Below are 23,863 nucleotides of genomic sequence, written 5' to 3'. Positions count from 1 at the left end.
CTTGAACTCATGGCCTGGGCCTCTCCCTGAGCTCTTCTGCTCAAGGTGAGCACTCCACCACTTTGAGCCACAGCGCCACTTCCGGTTTTCTGGTGGTTCATCGGCGATAAGTCTCATGAGGACTGCCCTTCCCGGGAACCTCAGTCCTCAGATCTCAGCCTCCTGAGCAGCTAGGATGACAGGCCTGAGCCACCAGCGCCCAGCACGTCTGTGCTTTCTTAAAGCTTTTCAAGTGGCCCAGTGGTGCCCACCCAGAGTTCCTCAGACCCACCGGGGCCAACGTTTGGGGTCTGATGGTGGTTTGTCACGAGGAGATGCGTGTCATGCCCTCTGTGTGGTTAACAAGAACTGTGGTCCTGGGAGCATCTTACCGTGTATTCTCCCTCCTCTACAAGGCAGGTGAAGATCTGGGTGAGATGATTCCATGCACATTTCTCAGTGCCTTTTCTTTCAAAAAGTTTGGGTTTGGCTCATTTGGCCATTTCTTAGTTGGGCTGTTGATTCTTTGAGAGTTTATAGGGCCTCCCTCTCTCTTTCTCTCTCTCTCTCTCTGAGCGCCTGTATATCTTGGTTATTAGTCTCTGGTCAAAATGTATAGCTTAGCGATTTCCTCCCGTCCTATAGGCTGCCCTTGGGGCGTTGGCACCGTTTGCTTCGCTTGGCAGGCGCAGTTTAGCTTAACTTGATCCCACTTGTCAATCCTGGCTCCCATTTGCCAAGTTCCATTCAGGAAGTGGCTGTCCAGGGGGACTGATTTTGTTCTGTGTTTTCCCTGTTCTTTCTCCTGTCATAAATTCAACAGTTTCGGTCTTTCTAGTAAGATCCTTGATCGACTTCGAGATCCCTTCACCTGTATGTTCTATGGAGAAAGGAGGGAGCGAGGGAGGGAGAAGAGGAGAAACAGAAAAGCCCTCTGGAGACTCTACCTGGGCAGGTCCCCACAGCCCGATGAGGCTGCAAAGGAAAGCCACACATCCTTCCCAGTGTCGCTTTTACTTTCCATTCGTTAAAGGTCTCTGCCCTGTTATGATGGAACTGTAATTGGCTTGGCACTGGGCACCGCCCCTTCCAGCTCTCTCCTCTTGCCTGTGCTGTCAGAATATCCCTCTAGAGCAAGCGAGCAAGTGAGCGAGGTTGGCGCTTGGGAACGGGGGGGGGGGGGGGAGACAGCCGGGCCAGAACCCCTCAGAAGATCAAATGCAAGCCAGCGGCTTTTCTCTCCTCTTCTGATCATCTATTAATAAGAGTAGCCCAGGCTTTCGCTGTGCTCCTCGTGAGCTTGCTCTAAGCTCTGGAAATCTCTTGAAATCTCCTACCCTCTGGGACACTGTCCCTCTGCCCCCCCCCCCGCCCGGCACCAGGATTTTACCTGTGACACCATGCATGCATGCAGCCATTGTTTCTCACCTGGCACGGACCCAGAAACCCAATGTGGGTTCCCTCATTTCCTTCTCGTAATACACTTCAGCGTAATTAGAACTGCATAAAGAGAAGACAAATTGGCAAGTAATTACAATGTGCATTTGGCAATGTTTTTATCATATTGTGGAAGTGCGACTCCCTCTCTCATTGGGGGGGGGGGGGGGCGGGGGGGAGAGCACAGGTTTCTGGAGGGATTCCGGAGAATGGAAACACCCAGGAGACAGGAAACCCAGCCCTCTGCTGGTTGCAGCAGGCTTAAACTTGTTTTGTTTTGTCTTTTCAAGGCCTGATTAATGGAATGCCATCAGATGCATCATTAGGTTAGGACAGCTTTAGTGGAATGCTGAGTAGAGGAACGAACACACACACACACACACACACACACACACACACACACACACACTCACACACACACTCACACCCCATGTTAAAAGGCCATTTGCCTTCCAGAACCTCACAGGCTGTGCGTGCCTCACCACCGTCCCCTCCGAGAACGCCACTGTGGTCCCAGGGAAGTGCCCCAGCCCCGGGTGCCAGGAGGCCTTCCTCACCTTCCTGTGCGTGATGTGTATCTGCAGTATGATCGGCGCCATGGCCCAGACGCCCTCCGTCATCATCCTCATCCGGTAAGGAGCGGGCATGCACCCCTCCCCCCCCCCACACACCCCGGGAACCACACGGCAGGCGCGATGGGATCTCACGAGAGGCAGTGGGCAGGCAGGGAAGAGACTGAGGGGCCTCCCAAGGTGACTTTGGAGAGGATTCCGCCTTGATCTTCCTTTCGGGAGGGACAAGAAGTCAATGCACGCGGCATTGGATCAACCAAGACCCGCCCACCCCACCCCCGACCAGACTTGGTTTGAAATCTGTTCTTGAGGTGCCATGACGGACCCTGTCTGCCTCCTGCTTAGGTCTGTGACCCGGTCAGACCCCCACCCCCCCCCCCCCCGGACAAACTAGCAAGGTTCGAGGGTTACTGCACCACAGGGCTCATGGCTGGCCAGTGTCCGGTAGCAACAGGTCATTAGAGCTAGCCCAACCCCCCCCCCAAATTCTGCCATTCCCTGTCCTTGTCCTTGTCTGTCCCTGTGTATCTCCAGCTGCTCAGTGTCAGCTCCTCTCTTCCTACACGCTCAGTGTTTGGTAGGAATGGCAGAGCCATTACTGGAAGTACTGGTGTACAGGAAGTACTAAATACCAGAAGTACCAGGGTACAGGAAGTACTAATTACCAGAAGTACTGCATACAGGAAGTACTAAGCACCAGAAGTACTGACGGGCCCTGAGCCAGGCCTTGTGATTGTACAGAACTCTTAAGGGCACAGTCGCAAATCTGCCATTTTCTGCTTTGCAAGTTGGGGAAGTAAATCTAGAAAATTCCAACCCAAGCCGACCAGAAGCACCCATGCATGTGGGTCAGCTCTCTCCCTACTCCTCTGCTCGAACTGTCAGTGGGGCCTCCCTGGGTCAGCAGGAGGCTTCGGGCCAGCCATCCACCTGCCTGTGCGTTCATTCAAAACATACTGTGAGCCACACACACAGCTAGGGGTCAAGTCACCGCCACCAGCAACCTACATTAGTCCTTACACCTCCAGGGGAGCAGGCAAGCACCAGGTATACTCATTACACTGTAAGAGTCACTAAAAGAGAGGGTAGTCAGGCACCAGTGGCTCACGCCTGTCATCCTAGCTACTCAGGAGGCTGAGAGCTGAGGATCGCTGTTCAAAGCCAGCCCAGGCCAGAAAGTCTATGAGACTCTGATCTCCAACCAACCAACCAGAAAGTCAGAAGGGAAGCTGCGGCTCAAGTGGTCGAGCACTAGATTTGAGCATTGATCCCATCAGCCTAGAGTCAGTTATTTTCCAATCCCGCCCCTCCTGGCACGCTTCCCCTCAAAACGATGCAACGAAAATGTTCTAGAAAATGTGTGATAGGCTCATCCCGAGGGTCTGTCCGGGGTAAACCGAGACCAAGGGAGCTGATGGGGTTCCAGTTGAAGAGCCGTGTCCATGGGACAGCATGTGCCACAGCCAGAGACCCTGGGCTGTGAGCCACGGCCCTGATGTCCAAGTGGGACATCATCAACACATGGCAAAGTCTGATGGAGTTCACAAAGCGGCCTAAGCATAATGGAAGGTGTGTGCCCGGGCCTGGTGTGCAACGCTGGCCTTTCCTTCCGGGTCACGGAGGAATGACTTTAAGAGTCTGCGCAGGCCGGAGCCCTGCCCCCGTGAGTCAGGGCCTCGCCACAACCAAACCATGACATGGAAATGTGCACATCATGACCGAGTGACAAGGTCAGACAGCTCTGGCTATTCCAAGCGTGATTAAGTTCCTCACCTTACCTTGGCATCACAGTTACAGTGTGTTGGTTCTGCTGGAGGATTTAGGCAGGGAAGTAAAGTGCTAGGATTTGTTGTTTCCTAAAGGAGAGCTCAGAGGTAGAGTGGCAACTGACTCTGGGGCTGTTGGTGTAAATGATAACGATTTTCTTCTCCTGCCCCCTCCTCCCCTTCATGTCTTTCACGTAGGACAGTCAGCCCTGAGCTCAAGTCTTACGCCCTGGGAGTTCTGTTTCTCCTCCTCCGTTTGTTGGGTATGTATTGTACGCATTGTACGTATTGTGGGTACGTATTATACGTCTTGTATGCATTGTATCTTTATTCCTTCCATAATGACTTGGAGACATTGTATGAGGTGAGTACTAGGCTTGGAGAGTATTCCCTCCATCCCTCCCTCTCCCTCTCCCTCTCCCTCTCCCTCTCTCTCTCTCTCTCCCTCTCTCTCCCTCTCTCTCTCTCTCTCTCTCTCTCACTCCCCCCCTCTCTCTCTGATGGTTAATATTGGTAAGCGAGGGAAACCGTATGCAGATTTGTTCTCAGTTTACACTGTGGCATTCCTTGACTTCCACAACGTTCACTAGCGCTCTACCTCTTGTCTTTGGGCCGCCCTGAATTCGCATCCCTCCTTTTGGTACCAGAGGGAGAACGTGTCGGCGCTGTAACTCGGCCCTCAGGAACGCACCACGCTTTACTCACGCCGCTGCCTGCGGCAGGCTGGCGCTCAGAACACCACTGTGGCGTCCTGTAGCTTATTCCAACGCGATTTCATGCATTTACCATGCGTTTCCAGCCGGGGAAAGACAGGCCATCCGGGCGTGGGGCTCCTCAAGTCACGTGTGCCCCCCCCTCTTGTTAGGCCACAGTGCTGCTTTCTGAACTTGCATTGAAAAGGCCTAGGTTGAGATGTTCTAATTTTGAATACTAGGGGAGCTGTCATCCTGGTTGCCTTGTAACAGTATTGGAGTTTAAACTCAGACCACCCCACCCCCCATCTCAACAAACAAACTGGGCATGGTAGGGCACACCTGTGATTCTAGTTACATAAATGTAGAATCACGATCCAAGGCCAGTCCTGGGACCTATATGAAAACTAAAAGGGAAAAAAAGGGGTGGGGGTGGCTAGGGGCATGTCTCAGACACTAGAGCACCTGCCTAAAGAGCCTGAATTCAAACAGTGCCTTTTTTTTTTTTTTTGCCAGTCATGGTGCCTGAACTCTGGGCCTGGGCACTGTCCCTCAGCTCTTCAGCTCAAGGCTAGCCCTCTACCACTTGAGCCACAGCACCATTTCCAGCTTTTTCTGCTTATGTGGTGCTGAGGAATCGAACCCAGGGCCTCATGCATGCAAGGCAAGCACTCTACCACTGAGCCACTTTCCCAGCCCCCAGTGCCATTTTGAATAGCATGAAATGAAAACAAAAAATGCAAGCTATCTCTGAAATCAGAAGATTCAGAGGGATGTGTCCCACGGCAGCATTGGATCGTCCTGTTGGCTCTAGGAAAATCCAACAGGCATTTGCTGGAGCAGCGTCTTTCCCCTTCTGTGTCTGTAACGCAGATCGAGAGGTGAGCTCTGTACTGTGGCCTGGGACACATCTGCATATACACACACACGGTAGCAGAAACAAAGCCTCGCGTGAGGGAAGACCTGTGATAGGCAGGGCGCGTCCTTCTAGCTGCCGTTCTAGGCCACGGGGTTCCACAGCAGCCGTGACCCCCTCAATGGATTTCATGACCCCTTATGGGTCACAGATCCATCCATTTGGAAGAACCCTCCTCCAGAGGGAGACGACACCGCTTCACCTTTCCATGAAAAGCTGCCCAGCCGGGCAGTCTTGGCACCTGGCCTCGTTCTGTTTCATACAGCACCCAAGGAGATGAACGGCCTTCCCACTAATGAAGGGCCAGGGATAAATCAGATCCCACGACCTTCGTGCTGCTCCCTGCGTGGCCAATGGGGATACAGTGGGGAATGATGAGACTGTCACGGAATCTGCTTATTGGACAGGAACCGGGGGGGGGGGGGGGGGCACACAGGCAGCCAGCTTGGACCGAGTGTGACAATGTCTGACCTAAGACCTAGAGAATGAGGAAGAGCTATGAGCCAGACAGGAGGAGGGACTTACGAGGAGAAAGGCCTGCAGGGGTGGGGGGAAGGGGAGCAGAAGCTATGGCTTGTTTGGGGCCCCCAGCAAGCCTCCACACAGGCACCCGGTGGCTCACGCCTGTCATCCTAGCTGCTCAGGAGGCTGAGATCTGAGGATCACAGTTCCAAGCCAGCCCGGGCAGGAAAGTCCGTGAGACTCTTATCTCCAATGAACCACCAAAAAGAAAAAGGAAAAACAAAATAAGCCAGAAGTAGAGCTGTGGCTCAAGTGGTAGAGAGCTAGCCTTGAGCAGGAAAGCTCAGGGGACATACACACGCACACGCACACACACACGCACACGCACACACACACATGGGACGTCGCTCCTTGGGAGTGCCGTACATCTGCGCCATGACCATGTAGTAGGGTCATCTTTCGCAGGTTATTTCAGCTCTGAGGCCTGTCTCACTTTAATAAGGGGCTCAGGAGTAGAATGAGAAAGGAGGAGCTACAGGAGAACTCGTTAGACTTTCCGTCCCTGGGAGACACCTCCGTGGCCCAGACTCTTTCCAGACCTTGCTGAAGCAGAGACTCATTTGGGGCTCCCAGCAGGAGAATACACCTGCTCACCATGCTGCCCTGGAACGGAGGCCGCTGGAGTCGTCCCTGTCCTCCACCTGGCTAAATGCAAGTCTTAGCAGGTAACTGAGGTCATCTTTTTAAATGGAAATGGAAAAGATATGTCCAGCTCCTATTTGGTCTCATAAAGGAATGTGGGTTGACTTTTCTTTAAAAAAAAAAAAAAAAGGCTTTCCATTCACTTTTTAAATTTAGACCAAAGAATAGAAATAGGCCCTGCTTTTTTTTTTCCCCAACCATGCTTGTGAATGAAATAGCCAAGATTGTACACATACCAGGCCCTGAGGTTTTCATCTCTGTTAATAGATTTCAGGAAAAACAGCAGCAATTGCCTTAAACAGTGGTGCAGTAAGAGAATCCTTTTAATATTCCCCAGAGTGGCACAGAGCACTGAGCCTACACCTAGACTCAACTAATACAGGGGGCTCCATTATCGCTAGCTTCACCCCTATGCTCAGCCAGGGAGACACCCAGGGATGAACTGACGATGCTTGCCGAAATCAGGAAGAACATTCAGACAGCCAGGTTCTAAGGAAATACGACCCCATCCCTCCTTAGGTACCGAAGAGCCTAAAAGAGGGAGGATGCACACCCTACCCACGTGGCTTTGCTTCTGCAGGGGCCCGATGATCCCCCAAACTGACTTGCTTTTAGGATGTGGCCTCTGTGCAGACTTGGGCCCCGTAGAGAGTCAGGGATTTCCAGGAAGGACACGTTTTCATTTAGCCAGAGGGATTTAGGAAGAAAACCCAGATGGTGACACCCCTCCAAGGGCATCTCGTTGAATCCCAACAGAAACAGCAAGACTGCAAGAAAGCATCCTTGCGACCACTGCCACGGGTTTCATAGCAGTGGGTCGAGGACCGAGGAGGAAAAGCAAAGGCATCTTGGCAAGCTGCTAGATAAAACAGCGGGCAACTGAGAAGGGCAGCCCTGGTAGAGGGTTAGGGTCCTTAGGAGTTACTGGGGATTATGCTGATTGGCTATTTGCCTTTCCACGGGCTGTGCGGATTGGCTGTTCCTTCCTGGTTTCTTGTTTGAATTTCCCATGGGGGAGCGTCACAAGCCAGCACTGGCTCTGGCCTTATTTCCTCCTTCTACCTACTTGCTCTTGGTATTTGGTCCTTCTTCCTCATGTAAGGGGGACCTTGCTGCTCCATGATTATTTTTGGTAATTATTGGTAACCCGTGAGACTGAGGTTCTGTAAAATTATGAATTTTCCCTCCTTTCTCAAAGTGGCAAAGTTGGAGCCCAGAATGCAACTCCGCCATCGCTAGCGTCTTCCATCAGCTGATGCATCGGGAGAGAGCTGAGCTCCCTAGCTGTCAATAAGGTGACGAGGACAACTGAGAACTCAGTGTCTCTCCATGCTGACAAGTATCTGCCAATACCGCTCAGGGCATTCTGCTAGATGCCAAGAGAACTTACACACACACACACACACACACACACACACACACACGCACACACACACCAATCTATAAGGTTCCCAGCCTTCTCTGAGCACTAAGCACCATGTAGAAGGGAGGGCTCTATCTTTTGCAGAAATGAGAACTCCCTCTGTGTGTATGTGTGTATGTCTGTGTGTGTGTGCGTTCATGCTCGGAAACCAAGCTTGCACAAGCTTAACAGAAAGGTAAATTTAAAAAAAAAAAAAAAAAAAAAAAAAAACACCTCTGTCACCCTGGAAATCCCTGATAAGAATTTGGTGGGGAAAAAAATCATCACATTGAATTAGAAGGTAAGGGAACTGTTGGCTTTAAGTTTCTGAGCTCTCAAACTTTAGGACCAGGAAGTGGCGCTGTAGCTCAAGTGGTAGAGCGCTCGCCTTGAGCTGAAGAGCTGAGGGACAGTGCCCAAGCCCAGAGTTCAAGCCCCACGACCGACAAAAAAAAAAAAAAAAAAAAAAAAAACTTTAGGACCAAAAGCAGCCGCTCCATTTCTATATATGTAAATAAAGACAGTTACGGTGTCATGAAAAGGATTTATAATGGATGTAGGGTCATGACCCTGTGGGGGTGAGGGGCCATCAATGAACTAGGCTAACTGTCATTGTCTAGAAATTTCCCGTTGGTCTGGGGGACCAGTCTCTTGGTGGTGATGACTTGGGCTTTTGTTGGTGGTGAGTGATAAATGAACAAGACTCGTACTGACTGGATGAGTCTGAGAATGGCAGAGTTCATCACTGTCCTCATGACAATCCGGTGAGATTGTCATCTTTCATATCCTTTCCACACCTAGAATGTAAAGTCTGGTAGCTAACGCCATTTCCCCCTGGAGGAAACAATTGTAAGTTGATGAAAAGGAAAAGATGGGTCTGGCAGAAAAGAAAGCCAATAGTTTCCCTTAATCAGCAAGCTCAACAAAGGTTCTATAGTTAAGGTACTCAACCTAGACTTTAACCACAAAGGTTCTATAGTTAAGGTACTCAACCTAGACTTTAACCACAAAGGTTCTATAGTTAAGGTACTCAACCTAGACTTTAAACCTCGGCCCTGAGCACACAGTGATATAACATGAACATTGTGACAGTCTCTACAGGACAAATACAGATACCTCATTTGTAGTATTTTATGCCCCTTGACCAAATAGGTGCTCTAGCTTCAGTGTGTGTGTCTGTGTATGTGCCAGTACTGGGACTTGAACTCAGGGCCTGAGCACCGTCCCTGAGCTTCTTTTACTCAAGGCTAGCACTCTACCACTTGAGCCACAGCACCACCTCTGGCTGTTTGGGAGGTTTGTTGTTGTTTTTTGTTTGGGTGTAGATTGTTTGTTTGTTTGTTTTTTGGTAGTTTAGTGGAGATAAGAGTCTCAGACTTGTGGGCTGGGAAGGTGGCTCAGTGGTAGAGCACTTGCCTTGCATGCATGAGGCCCTGGGTTCGATTCCTCAGCACCACATAAGCAGAAAAAGCTAGAAGTTGGCAGTGTGGCTCAAGTGGTAGAGTGCTAGCCTTGAGCTGAAGAGCTGAGGGACAGCGCCCAGGCCCAGAGTTCAGGCCCCAGGACCGGACCCCCCCCCCAAAAAAAAAGAGTCTCAGACTTTCCTACCCAGGCTGTCTTTGAACCACAGTCCTCAGATGTCAACCCCCTGAGTAGCTAGGATTACAGGTGTGAGATACCAGTGCCTGGCTCTAGTCCTATTTGAAAGAAGAAGAAACTGAGGGATTGAATGACCCTACAGTTTTGAACTCATAACGTTATAAGCTCATCTCCACCACAAATACTAAAAACAAAATCTGACAACAACCTAAGACACTTCGCTTTCTAATTTCTAGCCACTTGAAGGCTTTTTCTAGCTCCTCACAAGCTTTGGAGAGTAGAACTTGACAAAAGACTAAATGAAGCGGGGCTCTCTCACACAGAAGCATGCCCTGCTGTCAACAACACATACTATAAAAACCCTCAGGCACAGCTATGTGAAAGAGCTATACATGGGCACTTTAGAGGGGCTATCTTGGCTTGAACAAGTGGCTCTGTTACATCCCAAAGGTCCTCTGTGCTTAAAATACAACACGATTCACCAAACTCAGGGCATACATAGCACACCTCTCAGTTCCTCCCGCAGCAGAACTTGCTTCCCATATGGTGTGGGTCCTCTCTGTCCTGGCCTTTCTATCTGCCGATCACTGGATGCCAGGAAGGTAGCTCAGTGGCTGTGGTGGATGTGGGAGGGAGGGTTGAGGTGCCCAGCATCTGGGCAGCCTGGAAGGTTCCATTCTGCAAGTCCCCTGGCCCGCACAGAAAAGAGGCGCAGTGACGTTGAGCTTAGAGTTTCTTAAGTCACAGTGCTTGGGACGTTGAGTGATTAGGTTGTGCACTGGGAGGAATCTGGGGGGGGGGGGGCAGGGGAGGGGGGCAGGACCAGAAAGTTCTAAATGCTTGGAGCTCTATCAAGCTCATGAGCACTGGGATGAGAACAGAGCCCAGAGCCTGTTCTAGGCATCAGGAGAGGAGGAAGTGCGGCCTCCCTTCCCCTCCCTCCCCCCTCCCCCTTCCTGACAGCCAGGAGAGAGTGTGGCGCACCTCTGATGTCTTACTCTGCCTCTTCTGGTCACCATGGGTGGATTTCAGAGGTCTGTGGTCCCCCAAACGTGTGGTTTTGTGGATAGATGTATCCTTGTGGGCTGAGGGTGCATCTCATCCACATGCTCACTACCTCCTTCGTGTTCTTAGAGCCAGGCGCCCGTGGCTCACACCTGTCATCCTAGCTACTCAGGCTAAGACCTGAGGCTTGTGGTTCAAAGCCAGCCCAGGCAGGAAAGTCCATGAGACTCTTAGCTCCAATGAACCACCAGAAAACTGGAAGCGGAACTGTGGCTCAAGTGGTAGAGCACCAAATTTGAAAAATAAAAAAAAAGCTCAGAGGTAGCACCCAGGCCCCAAGCTCAAGCCCCAAGACCTGCACAGGAATAAATAAAGCAAAGCTCGGACCGTGGAGAGAGCATGCCACACCCAGAGTACCAGCCTGGCATCCAAGGTCGTCCAAGATCATCCCATCTGGTTCCTACAATGCCCCCCCCCATCCAGGCTCTCTGCACTGAGGGCGGCTGGCCCCATGCTCTGGTCCCCTTGGGTGCTAGGCTTTGGTTTCTTGTTTTCTGGAACATATCTGTATTCGTGTTTCCTCCCTTTCTCCTACAGCACAATGAGACTCCCCCACACCATCCAAAATCATCTGGGAATTTTGCTGTTGTTTTTCTTCCAGTCCTGGAACTTGAACTCAGGGTCTTGAGCTCCTTGCTGGGTTTTTCGTTTGTTTTTGCTGCTGTTGTTCACAATTCACACTGGTGCTCAAGCCACCTTCAGTTCCAGATTTTTGTTGATTAATTGCAGATAAGATTGTCTGGGATCTGCCTGCCTGGGCTAGCTTCCAACCACCATCCTCAGGTCTCAGGCTCTGGAATAACTAGGATGACAGGCGTGAGCCACCGGCACCCGGCTACCACCACAGCTTTAAAAAGTGGTTCCCAGCTCGACATGGAACGTATTCTCACCAGTGCCCTGTTTCGAGGGGAAGTGGGCAGTAGGCGTGCGCCTGTCCCACACTTCTTTTAAGTGAGAGTACTTACACTGTATTAAAATCCTTCTCACCCAGCCAAGCCTCGGTGTCACCATCATAACGATAAGCAAATACATCCTGCATGCTATTTAACTTTATGATACGGGCATGTTATCACAGCTACTTGCTCAAGGACAAGGTAAGGTATAAATTAAGATCAGGAGCACGGCCTGTGTGTACACTAAACCAGCTAGACACGGAACCAAGGCTTGAACTCAGGCCTTTACCTACCAGAGGCCATGTGCCCACTACCATGATGCACAAAGGTTGTGTGTGTTCTCAACTTACATAGTATATGTGCTATGTAAGTTATGCAAACATACACATCATTTACATGTATATAAGTGATATATATCAAGTACATTTATAGCACTTCTATAGCATTTATGTTTATATAATATATATTATATATCTTCTATATTTATATGATTTATAGATAGCATTTGTATTTATATAATTTATATGTCATTTATGTTTGTATAATTTATATATTCTATAGCATTTCTAGTTTACATTTGCAGATCATGCAAATGCATGGACATTTACATACGACTCATTTGCATATTCATATTGTTGTGTGTGGTTGTATCATTTGCATACATTTGCATATCGTGCAGCTTATATAGGTAAATGTAAATGAGATGCCATTCAACCACTAACCTGCATATGTATATATTCATATACTATATACACGGTGATAGAACGTATTCACATTCAACTTCTGGTTCCTAGTTCTTCCATACGTAGCCTGGAAGCCCATGGAAGAAGCAATCTCTTGTCCCACACCTGCGAGACGCTGGTACTACAGGAAGGACTTCCCTTCGCAGACTCTGTGGTCCGAGACACCAGCTGCCCCCTCTCTGGTGTTTTCTGTGTGCCAGGCATGGGGCACACATGCTTACCACAGATGTGATCTCCATAAAGATGAATTGGCATAAGCCAGGCACAGATAACAACTAGTCTGGGTAGTAAGGGGCAGAGCAGGGATTCGAACTCTTGGTGTGTGTTTGAACCTCAGAGCTACAGAGCCGCGGGGGGCTGGCTCTACACACTCCCCCTGGGGGTCCTCTATCACAGCTCGGCCCGCCACCTGCCGCTTGAGCCAGAACCCAGAATCTTCTTTTCCCTTTTGCAGGCTTCATCCCCCCACCGCTGATCTTCGGGGCCGGCATCGACTCTACCTGCCTTTTCTGGAGCACGTTCTGTGGGGAGCAAGGGGCCTGCGTCCTCTACGACAACGTGGTCTACAGATACCTGTACGTGAGCATCGCCATCGCGCTCAAGTCCTTCGCCTTCATCCTCTACACCACCTCCTGGCAGTGCCTGAGGAGAAACTATAAACGCTACATCCTCAACCACGAGGGCGGGCTGAGCACCAGTGAGTTCTTTGCCTCTACCCTGACCCTAGACAACCTGGGGAGGGACGCTGGGCCGGTGCACCCGGCACATAGGACAAAGTTTATCTACAACCTGGAAGACCATGAATGGTGCGAGAACATGGAATCCGTTTTATAGTGACTCCGGGAGGGGTGAGCGCTGTACTAGGAAATCCAAGGGTCCTTTTTTTCTTAAAAAAAGAAAAAAGAAAAAAAAGTGTACAAAAAAATAATAAATTCAATACACACAGAGACGAAGTCACACGGCACACACACACACACACACACACACACACACACACACACACACACACACAGAGCCTGGTCCTTCTCAAGATTAGACAGGGTTCAGGGGAAAAAAAAAAAAAAGAGCAAGAGAAAGGGATGATCACAGCGGATCCTCACCCCCGCTGAGTCCCCGAGTCTGCCCCCCCCCAAATGGTCAGGTTGGGGACAACTGCGGGCTACTCACACTGCCAAAATCAGGGAACAGTGATGTTCTGTCTGTACACACACACACACACACACACACGTTCAAACTGAGAGCGTTGGCGGGCGGGAACTCCTGTAGCACACCTTCCCGCCAGCCTCTCCCTCCACAGGGCAGCGGGGGTTTGCAGAACCAGGGGTGTCAAGGCTTCGCTCCTCGTTACTCTGGCAATACGGGGCGCTGGGTAGAGGGGTTCCTCCCTGCCCAGTCTGCCTGGGGCATTCAAGGACCCAGAGTTCTCTAGGCCATGCCAACCGTGAGTCCTGTGGTCGGCCTCTCACCAGCTCCATGTTCATGTTCAAGGTGGAGGGCTGCGCCCCACCCCCAGCCTCCCCCAGCGTGACTCAGGAAGCGGCTGGTCTCACCTGGCTATGACTGACCCCCCTCAGAGCCGGTGAGCCCCCACATAGCCCAACTCATTTGCTTACATTTGCCAAACATTTTTCCATTTTTTTCCAAAAAAAAAAAGAGAAAGAAAACCAATCCAATGCGGACGAATTTCAAACTGTTGTGTGAATAATCTTCTAATCCTATTTTTAACTACTGCTGTCTATGTTAACCCTTCCACCACTAACACAGCTCCACACCCTGCAGGATTCCTTATGCTGGTTGCTTTTACGTTCCTCCTTTAAGACAAAACAACAACAACACAAAAAAAAAAAACACCAAAAAGATGATCATGTGATTCCAGGGATGCAATTCATCGATTGCCATTTTTCACATTTTTATCCTCATTTGAATACTCTGCAAAACAAGTGTAGATCATGTGTGACCAGGAGAAGAGGGGGGAGAAAAATGCTTCCCAAAAGGAAATAAAAAGAGTTTCTATGCAGCCTGCCTTTAAGAGAAGAGACAAGATGGGATAGAATGATGAATTGCAAGTCGGCCTCTGGTCCCCCGGCCATGATTGTGTGATCTCGGCCACGCAGCCCTTTTAGGTCTTTCCTTGCACATTCTGTGGAAAAGGAGCTGCGTTTAGATGTGGTTTTGCGTGGAGGGGTAACCGCATTTCTGGGGGACAGTATAAAGAAAGCATCGAGAAAGACCAACCGAAAGAGTGCGCGGTTCCCATAGCTAGTCCAGGGCAAACACGGTGTACCAACCACATCATCAGGTACCGATGCTCCGATGCTCTGCAGGTGTGGACCCCCTTCCCGTACAGGTTTTGTTTTCCTTTTGTTTTTGTCGATGCACTGTTTCATAGGTCACTGTGTTCTTCTAGAATGTTCTGTACCCCTGCAGAATCGGTAAACAACGTATCAAAAGCCCTAGCTATCCTAGTGTTTGTTTCATGGGACTATCTGCTTTGAAGAAAAAGAGAAAGAAAGAAAACAGAATTTTTAAACTCTTTGTATCTTGGAATTTTCCCCCCTCCCTTCTTTTTTAGGCTGAATGAAAAAAAAAAAAAAGATGTTAGAAGGTGGAGAAAGGAAAACCAAATCCAGGGTTCAGGTTTACTGGGAGCCGATGGTGGACTGCCCAGTTAAAGTCCCCCTGGGGCAGTATGGCTCCAGGCGCCCTACAACCTCTTGGAGGTTTTTAATTTCTCTCAGGTATTACGGAACAGTGAATCCAGTCTAGTTCTCCTTTTGCCTTTGGGCTACAAAGAACATTGTATATCCAGAGCTAGATCTAACCCCTGGGCTCTCCGTGTGCTTTCGAGTAGGGTTTGGTTTGTTTCTTGAGTAAAAAGGTGTAAGCTCAGCCTTGGACTTACACAAAGCAAAGCAGGAAGGGCCGGGGTAAACCTAGAAAATGGAGTTCCCCTTCCAAGTTAGACATGCCCAACAAGAGGTGAAAAGGTCTCATTCCTATATACAGACCAAGAGGGGTTTGGGGGTTTGGGATGTTGTTTTGGGTTTTTTTTAAACGAATATTACTTCCATATGAAGTAAATATGTTTTCTTCCTTCAGCTTAAGTGAAAGACCTGTCTCCTTATTTTCCTCCTCCTAACTAGGAAGGTCCTCAGACGCCCACATTCCCTGTGGACTCACCTCAGAAAGGGGGGTGGATCCCTTCACAGTCTCACCAGCCCCCCCCCCCCCATCAGTTATTAGCACTTAACCAGAAACATACTTGAGAAGCCCAGGGCTTCTAAGGAATTGTTTGGCAGAATTACTTAATGTCTCCGGAGCAGGCAGAAGCGTACTTCTAGCCAGACCTGCCAACTCCTGTGCTATTTTTTTTCTCCTAAGCTCCATGTCGTTCTAAAAACACTACTCAGCAATATGAAGCAATACACATCCAGTGTAGAAATGAACATGGCAGAAGACCAAGGCAAAAGGAAACCCTGTGTTTCCATTGGTCGGAGTCAGACTATGTTCTGTGGCTCATGGTGGTTGGGTTGGTTTAGATGAACAGAGAAACCAAGGCATGTGGTCTCTTAGTCCAAAATACAAAGAGTACTTGCTACCTTTTGCTGTTCTTACCCGATGGTTTAAATATCTTGGGAGAGCCAGCTATCTGGCCGGAACTCAGACATACTTGATTATTTCTCAACCATGATCTATTTCTCTTTCAGCTTTAGGTTAGAGTCCCAGTCACACACCCAGGAGGCACGGAGTTTCCCCAAAGAGCAAAACTAAGATGGCTCTAGGAAATTCATTTGGAATCCAAATGCAGCTTCCTCCCCTCTCCTTCCTCCCCCCTTCTATCCTGCATTCCTCATTCACCACACCCTACCCAGGCTCCATGACACGAAGCTCCACCCACCTCCCTGCTCAATGACCTGGTTTCCTAGGAGCCCATGGGCTGCCCAGGAGCCAATCAGAAGACTCACTGGCAGGTCTCTTGCACTGACACACACTGACACACACACACACCCCTCCTTAGACTTTGTAAGGCCCCTCAGCCAACCAGAGTTGCTCGATCACCACACTGGCGACATCAGAAAATTCAGAGAGACAAAGATGATCTTGTCCCTCAAGAATCTGTGATGCCTCAGCCACAGACAAGAGCTCCCACGCCTCAGACACCAGCAGGACAGGGCTGACTTCCTTCGAGAAGGTATTGTGTGTCCTGATTCATTGCTCAACTGGGTGCAAAGGCAAAAGACACCCAACATGGCCCCTGGGCTCCAAGAGCTCAGAGTTCAACAAGCTGGACAGACCCGCACACCAGTCAAACCAGTTAATGAACGTGAGGATCCTGGATGGGTCTAGCTTGCAAGGCCTGTTGCATGGTGATGGATGGTTCAGTTCAGTACAGGGCTGTGGACCAGGAAGGCTTCAGAGAAAGTGACCTAGCAAGAGAGCTGGAGAACAGCGGGGATCTGGGATGTTGCTCAGCCAATAAACGCTTCAGGCCGTATAGGCCATTCATCTCCATCCAAACCACTGAACCTTGTGGTTGTAACCTAGAAATCAGCCCTAGGTACTAACTAAGCAAACAAGTGAGCCGACTGCCAATAAAACTTGATATAAGGCCACCCTCAGTGCATGGAAGGGGACCATGGCATGCCGGCCTCCCAAGAGCAGGCTGGGGCCTGAAGCGTTTGGGGAACTCCCATCCCAGCATGGAGTCACCCCAAATTCTGCCACTGGCTGAGCCATTTTCCCACAAGGTCTGAGAGTTGATGTCTATGCTAGTGATCTTGCCCAGGAGAGTCTAGTTCAGAGATCTCATCAATTTCCAATGTCTCATTCATTTCGAAGGAGGTAAGTACCTTTTTCCTTAGGTTTTTATGATCGAAAGGAACCGTATTTCTGTTGTGTGCTGGAGAGAATGTGAACTATAGAGTGCATCCTTTCTATCTCTCACACTTGGCCATTCATCTAACATGATCATCCATTCTTTCTTTGCCCGATCAAAATGGATACTTAGGGGAGAAATGCAGGACCTAGGAAAAGAAGAGTGACTCCAGATGCTAAAGAAAACATTTAATCTTCCTTCCTCCTCATCTAAGTAAAACACTGGCCATCTAAAGCTAACCAATTTGCCAGGCAGAATGAGTCATAAACACTAATAATAGAAACTAATAGTAGCCTTTTCTTTTCTTTTTTTTTGTTTGGCCAGTCCTAGGGCTTGAACTCAGAGCCTGGGCACTGTCCATGAACTTCTTTTTGTTCAAGTCTAACCCTCTACCACTTGAGCCACAGCACCACCGTTTTCCTTTGTTGGAGATAAGAGTCTCACAGACTTTCCTGCCAAGCCTGGCTTTGCCCTGCAATCCCTAGATCTCGGCCTCCTGAGTAAATAGGATGACAGGTGTGAGCCACCGACCCTTGTAGCTAACATTTGTCAAGTACTTATTCGGAGCTACCGCTGAACAGAGCCTATCTCGTGTATTAGCTTATAGAAGGGGAGGGAGGAAAAAGTAGTCTTGGAAGGCTTACACAACTGGCAGAGCTGGGAGTAAAACACCCAGTGAGTGAAGCTCAGGTCTATGACCACCTACTGAGTGTCCCTTCCCACCAGGGAGCATGAGAAGGGCCCAGGCCCCCTCCTTGAAGGACTCTCAGGAAGTCTCTGCCCAGATGGCATCCAGGGACCTCACATAAACCCAACAGAGCAGGACATCAGCTGCAGCCGGGGGACGTCTGTCCTTCCTGTGTTGCTCTTGGATTGGGCAAGTGAGAGGCAATGCGTTCTGAACATGCTCTCTAAGCATCCAGGGACCGGAAGGGTGTCCCCTGGCCGGTCCACAGTACCCCGGGCGGGAGGATGGACCCTCGTGCGTGGTACATTCGGAGCTCAGCTGGGGATCAGCAGTCTTCTCACACTGAGGTTTTTCCAACACTCGTTGTCTGTGTCTTCGTCTCAGTTCCAGACTTACTCTCTTCCCAATTCCAGACTTAACTATGTCTTTCAGTAATGACTCAAATTGACCATCAGCTGTTGATGCTGATCATCAGTGTTGGATTTTTTTCCCCCAACACAAGGTGCAAATGATGATGGTGATGATGATAATGATGATGATCTGCTTTGATCAAAGGGGAATGTGTAGCAAATTGTCCAGGAGCTTTGACATCCTGCAGGTGGGAGGTTCTGGCCATTTTGCGACTGTTCCTTTTATTTAGTTATAATTAATTAATCACTGAACAGTAGAGATCCTTAAAACTCCATCTTCACCGTTGGCCATACCAGAAGCTTCCTGGATAGCCATCATCTCGATCTCACTTGTTCTTCTAAACAAGAAGCCTTTTCACTTCTGTTCCATATTTCCCTCTCCTCGCTTCAAATCTCCCAGCAGAGTCTTCCCCAAGACTCTTAAGAGACCGAGCCTCGCCAAAGCGGAGGAGGAACCCGCGGTTTCCTCCTGCGGGTGCCAAGTCTTAGCTTCAAAGAAACATTTCCACACTCTCACTCTGCATATCTCCAGCTTAGAGTGGACAGATACGTGTACAGAAGTTGTGATGAAAGCTACAGGGCACAGCCAGCAAAGACCTCCATGGTTCACGGATCTCCACAGGGACAAGTTGGATATTTAATACCGTTTATTTATTGTCAGTCAGTCATGGGGCTTGAACTCTGGGCCTGGGCGCTGTCCTTCAGCTCAAGGCTAGTGCTCTACCACTTGAACCACAGGACCACTTCTGGCTTTTTCTGCTTAGGTGGTACTGAGGAATCAAACCCAGGGTCTCATGCATGCAAGGCAAGCGCTCTACCCCTGAGCCACCTTCCCAGCCCTTAATACTTTTTAAATGGAGCCACAACATCCTTTTTCTAGAAGTGTGAGATAGGTTTTAAAACCGCGTTTTGCAAATAGCTTCTGACAGCGTACAGTGACCACATAGCTGAATGAGAACTACACTGGTCCAGAATGCTGGAAGAGAAAGTGTGATATTGTGGTGTCAGTCACAGTGTGTGTGTGTGTGTGTGTGTGTGTGTGTGTGTGTGTGTGTGTGTGTGTGTGTGTGTGTGTGTGTGTGTGTGTGTGTGTGTGTGTGTGTGTGTGTGTGTGTGTGTGTGTGTGTGTGTGTGTGTGTGTGTGTGTGTGTGTGTGTGTGTGTGTGCGTGCGCGCGCGCATGCATGCATATGTGTGTGCCAGTCCTGGGGTTTGAACTCAGTACCAGGATGCTGTCCCTGAGATTGTTTTTCTCAAGGCCAGTACTCTACCACTTGAGCCACAGCTCCACTTTCAGCTTTTTCTGAGTAGCTTATTGGAGAAAAGAGAGTCTCATGGACCTTTTTGTGCCCTAGCTGGCTTCAAACCACAACCTCAGATCTCAGCCTCCTGAGTAGCTAGGGATGACAGGCGTGAGCCCCCAGTGCCTGGCTCTGACTACTCTTTACTAGACTGCAAAGTGACCCTTACGGATCCTAGGACATGGTTTGTTACTGATGACTTATGTGACACAAAGCTAAGTTCATGACCACAAAGGAATCTGTACTTGGGTGGCAGTACAGATACATAGGTTAACAAACTCAGAAATTCCTGTCACTGGTAAAGATCCTGGGGCTTGCCACGTGGTCCCTTGGGGCAACACGGAGTACATGCCAGCACCTGGGTGTTTGAACACCAAGCTCTGACTTAACCGGTTCGCTGGAACGCCAGGATATGCTAGAAAACGTAACCAGAAAGCAGGACACGCAAGAAAAGACCGATCTCGTTTTCCTCTTGGCTCTTCTTCTTCCCTTCCTCCCCCCTTTAGGCACAGAGTACCAAGACATTGAGGCTGAGAAAACGTGCCCTGAGTCCCAGTCACCTTCAGAAGCGTCCTTTGGGAAAAGCTGAGGGGCTCCACTTCCGGCAGAGAACAGCCCGCCAGCCACCCACAGACCGAGCGGGCCTGACTTAGTGTGCCCTGGCCTGCCCCAGAATTAAGGGGTCCCGTGGGATTGTTGGACTGTACGCTCCTTTGAGGCCCCAAAGCACAGGCCTGTGACAAGGACCAAGGAGGTGATCTGTGGCCACCAGTCGCCCCAGAGAGGGGGCATTCCTCCTCCCTTGGTTGCTAAAGAATCAACGCTGGCCTGGTGTGCCCATCTCCCTCCCTCTCCATCCTCTGGCTTGGGTGGGGGATGGCTCACTGATGATGCTTTCTGAAACCTCTTCTTGACGTTGCTTTCCTTCACCGAGGGCTCCAGCGGTTCCAAAGAAACCAGCCAAGGCTGAATTTAACTAGGAGGGGGTAAAAAGATAAAAGAACAATCCCTGTTTCACAGACTAGATGAGAAGGAATACAGACTCAGGAGACTCTGAGTGCGGTATTCTGTATTTTGGCAGCTTCTTATTTTCCAGATGAGCAGTTTAGAAATATATGATATAAAGTACATACTGTACACTCGCTGAAAATTCTATTAAAAGCGCTATTTTAATTCCGTAATCTTTGTTGTCTCTCTCTCTCTCTCTCTCTTTCTCTCTCGGGGTCTCTGGGTAAATGATCCTAGCCAAGGACTGTTTCTGGCTGTGTGTGTTCTAGGTGGATTCTGGGATATTCCAAAGAACCCAGGCTTTGGAGTCTGGAACAGATCTGAGTTCAACTCCTCGTGGTGTTGTTGATCGAGTGATCTTTTCCGAGTCCCAGCTTTATTCTCTTAGAAAATGAACATATGGACACTTGCTTTCTACCACCATCGTGTCAGTGCGATCACAGGCAAAGGCGCCCAGTCGGCACCCAGGGCACAGAGTGTCAGCCTGTGTGGTCTCCTCCACCTGGGGTTGGAATTGGACAGCACCCAGCATGCACTGCCTCAGGGGATCCTGCACCCAACACCATCACGCATTCCTTTAGATCATCCCGTTTCTGAAAAACCCAGGAAGCACAGAGTGGCTTGTTGCTTGGATGTCGCTAGGACAGGGTGTGATGTCCTTTATCCATATGGAGGAGGCTCAAGAAGCCTGGGACCCCACCCTGGACCCTAAGGGGAGGGGGTCTCTGGCTTCAGTCTCATTCCTTAGCAACAGCTACAGCATCAGCCTCCTTTTCTCTGGGTCACCTGACCTCTCCCCCCACCTCCCACCTCACACACACACAAGCTAGGGATGACGTTCCCACAGCTTTCTGGTACCCTGACAGGTCTCTTCCTGATTGGCTGGTACCCTGACAGGTCTCTTCCTGATTGGCTAGTATCCTGACAGGTCACTTGCTGATTGGCTGGTCTCACCCCCACATCCTTATTTGCTCAGCGGACGGTCTCCTACCTCCTCTGGACAGGTTGGTCCAGTTAATCTCACCACTCACCTCCACCTTACAGAAGACACTGCATTATTCGGTAGCCAGATCGGAGTTCTGGGGACCAGTGTCGCAGGCCATATGTGCGCTCTGTCTTACGGGTCAAGTACCTAGGATGCCCCCACAACCTTTGTGGGAGCCAATCCTGGTAACCAGCACATCTTCCTCACCCTGTGTTCTAGCCTGGATCTTAACCCTCTCCAGACTGGTCATCCTTTGCATTTATGCTCACCCCAAATCAAAGCTGATCAAGCCAGTCTTGTTTGAAAGCTGCCTCTCTTCTAGCTCTGCTTTGTCTTTTTGCTCTGGGATTTCAGCATTCAGGAAACAGCAGGCTTGACCTTCTTTAAGTACTAGTTACAGCCCAGTGAGAACTTTGGGGGCTCTGTTCTTTTCTTCTTTCTAAGCTTGGCTCTGTTATTTAGGTGATTATTTGTTTACTTATTTATTTTGCAAAGCAACATGATTAATTTTCTCCGGCACAAAAGTCCCAAGTAAATGCAATTTCAACACTCTCTGTCCTGCCACTAGAAGATGCTGAAGCAGTGTAAAAGGTTAGTGGTTTCTCCCAGGAGATGAAAACAGAGGAAGAGAAATTCAGATGAAGACAGTGAACAGAAGGGCTTAAGATGTCTGTGCATTTGGAAACCCAAATCCACCCTTATCTACAGTCTAGTTCCTTTTCCTTCACCTTCCCTCCACTTAATCGCAGCCTCTCCAAGGAAATACTATTTCTAATGTGGAGGCAAGACATTCATCCTTTGGCAGTTAATCGTTCACAAGGGATCTCTTCACACAGGTTGTTTAACTAACTGGGGAAGAACAGATGGCTTAGATTAGACCCCAGATATCATCTCTTTCCCCCAGGCCCATCAGCCACCACGGGCCAGCCACCAGAGTCGAGCATCTTGAGCCAGATCTGAAAATCCAATCTCACCCCAGCCTCCAGTTTCATCCTGTGGAGAAGAAGTGTTTCATCCAAGAAGACAAGAGCAGGCTCTTAACGTTGACTGGTCCATTTTTCAATAAGTGGTGTTTTTTTTTTCTTTTCTTTTTACTTAAGGAGCTACTACTATAGAATTGCTTCTATAACACAGGCGAAATGTCTGCAGTGGATTCACAGCAGAGACTGGCTTTTTTTCTTAATGTATCTTAACTTTCCTATTTCCAGCTAGAAGATAGATATTAACATACTTAATGGAACCATCTATGAACCTGCCCAAGGAGATGGTCAAGGAAGGCTACTACGGGTCTTCCAGAATTTGGCTTCTCTGCCCCTCATAAGAAAATTGCAAGGCAACGTAAGAAAGGCAGTGATTTGCGCAAGAACAACACAGAAAACACTCCCTGGTCTGGGGACCTGCACCCGCCGTGGGACAGGTCCAGACCTTTTCCCAGAGACTTCTTGAAGTGACTCGAGCCTGAGCACCTTTACACTCACACAGCAGGAGGGCCTTCCCAACAAGGCAGACAGAAGCACCCCCCCTCCATGCTTCACAGCTCCGCTCCTAACACCCAGCACCCTTCAGCCCCAGGTGCCGGACCAGCCCTCTTCAAGCTCATTCTTCCGAGAGTTACTGCACCTTCAGATCACTCTTGTTTTATGATTTTTAAAAAAAATCAGTTCTCAACAACAACAATGAAAATTACAAAAAAAGAGAACACAACAGCATCTGCTATGGTTTCTGAGAAGAGCCTGACCTGGATCTTCTAATATTTTGCAAGTGATGAGACATTGTTCTGCCAGGAGCTCACGCATTGACAAGGAGCTTCGTATTGCAGAAGACGCTGTCCCTGTAAAACAGGGCTTATTTACAGTACAAATGTGCCTAGGAAACATGGCTTTTGAGAGATCGGAGAGTATCAGTGGATCAATTCTGGAGAGAGGAGGAGGAGGAAGAAGGAAGGAAAAGAGGATGGGAAGGAAGGATGGAAGGAGGGAGGGAAGGAGAAAAGGAGGAAGGGAGGGAGAGGATAGGAAGGAAGAGAGGGAAGGAACAACGGAAAGAAGGAAAGGAAGGAAGGAAGGAAAGAAGGAAGGAAGGAAGGAAGGAAGGAAAAGAGATGGCTATGTTCTAGCATTCAGATGGTAACTTTTGTTTTTTCTCATACCTCAACAAAGTATTGGTCCAGGACCTGGCAAGGGTCCCTGGATTCTCTAAGAGCCTGTGGAGTGATTTAAAGAGATTCTCCCCTCGAGAAAGAGTAATAGAAGCTGGGCACCATGGTTCACATCTGTAATCTCAGCTATTCCAGAGGCTAAGACCTGAGGATCATAGTTCAAAGCCAGCCTGGGCTGGAGACTCTTATAGCCAATAAACCCCCACATAC

The 23,863-nt window shown here is 49.4% G+C and overlaps 1 protein-coding gene across 2 annotated transcripts in view; it reads left to right on the top strand.

The window, feature by feature from the left end:
• The window catches only part of Slco3a1 (solute carrier organic anion transporter family member 3A1), a 125,864-nt gene extending 105,189 nt beyond the window's left edge, over nt 1-20,675 (top strand). Inside the window, exons 8-11 of one of the 2 annotated variants that reach the window (XM_070043188.1) lie at nt 1,873-2,048; nt 3,953-4,017; nt 12,683-12,925; nt 20,009-20,675. In XM_070043188.1, coding sequence (XP_069899289.1) covers nt 1,873-2,048; nt 3,953-4,017; nt 12,683-12,925; nt 20,009-20,091 — 567 coding nt within the window. In that variant the 3' untranslated portion in view covers nt 20,092-20,675. Of the gene's footprint in view, nt 1-1,872; nt 2,049-3,952; nt 4,018-12,682; nt 15,327-20,008 lie in introns of those variants that run through there. The other variant, XM_070043187.1, reaches the window with a different exon arrangement.
• The last annotated feature ends 3,188 nt before the right edge of the window (nt 20,676-23,863 follow it).

This window comes from Dipodomys merriami, unplaced genomic scaffold (assembly GCF_024711535.1).
Source record: "Dipodomys merriami isolate MVZ:Mamm:240054 unplaced genomic scaffold, mDipMer1.0.p SCAF_33, whole genome shotgun sequence".
NCBI classification, from domain to species: Eukaryota; Metazoa; Chordata; class Mammalia; order Rodentia; family Heteromyidae; genus Dipodomys; species Dipodomys merriami.
This window is presented reverse-complemented; position numbering and strand designations above follow the sequence as displayed.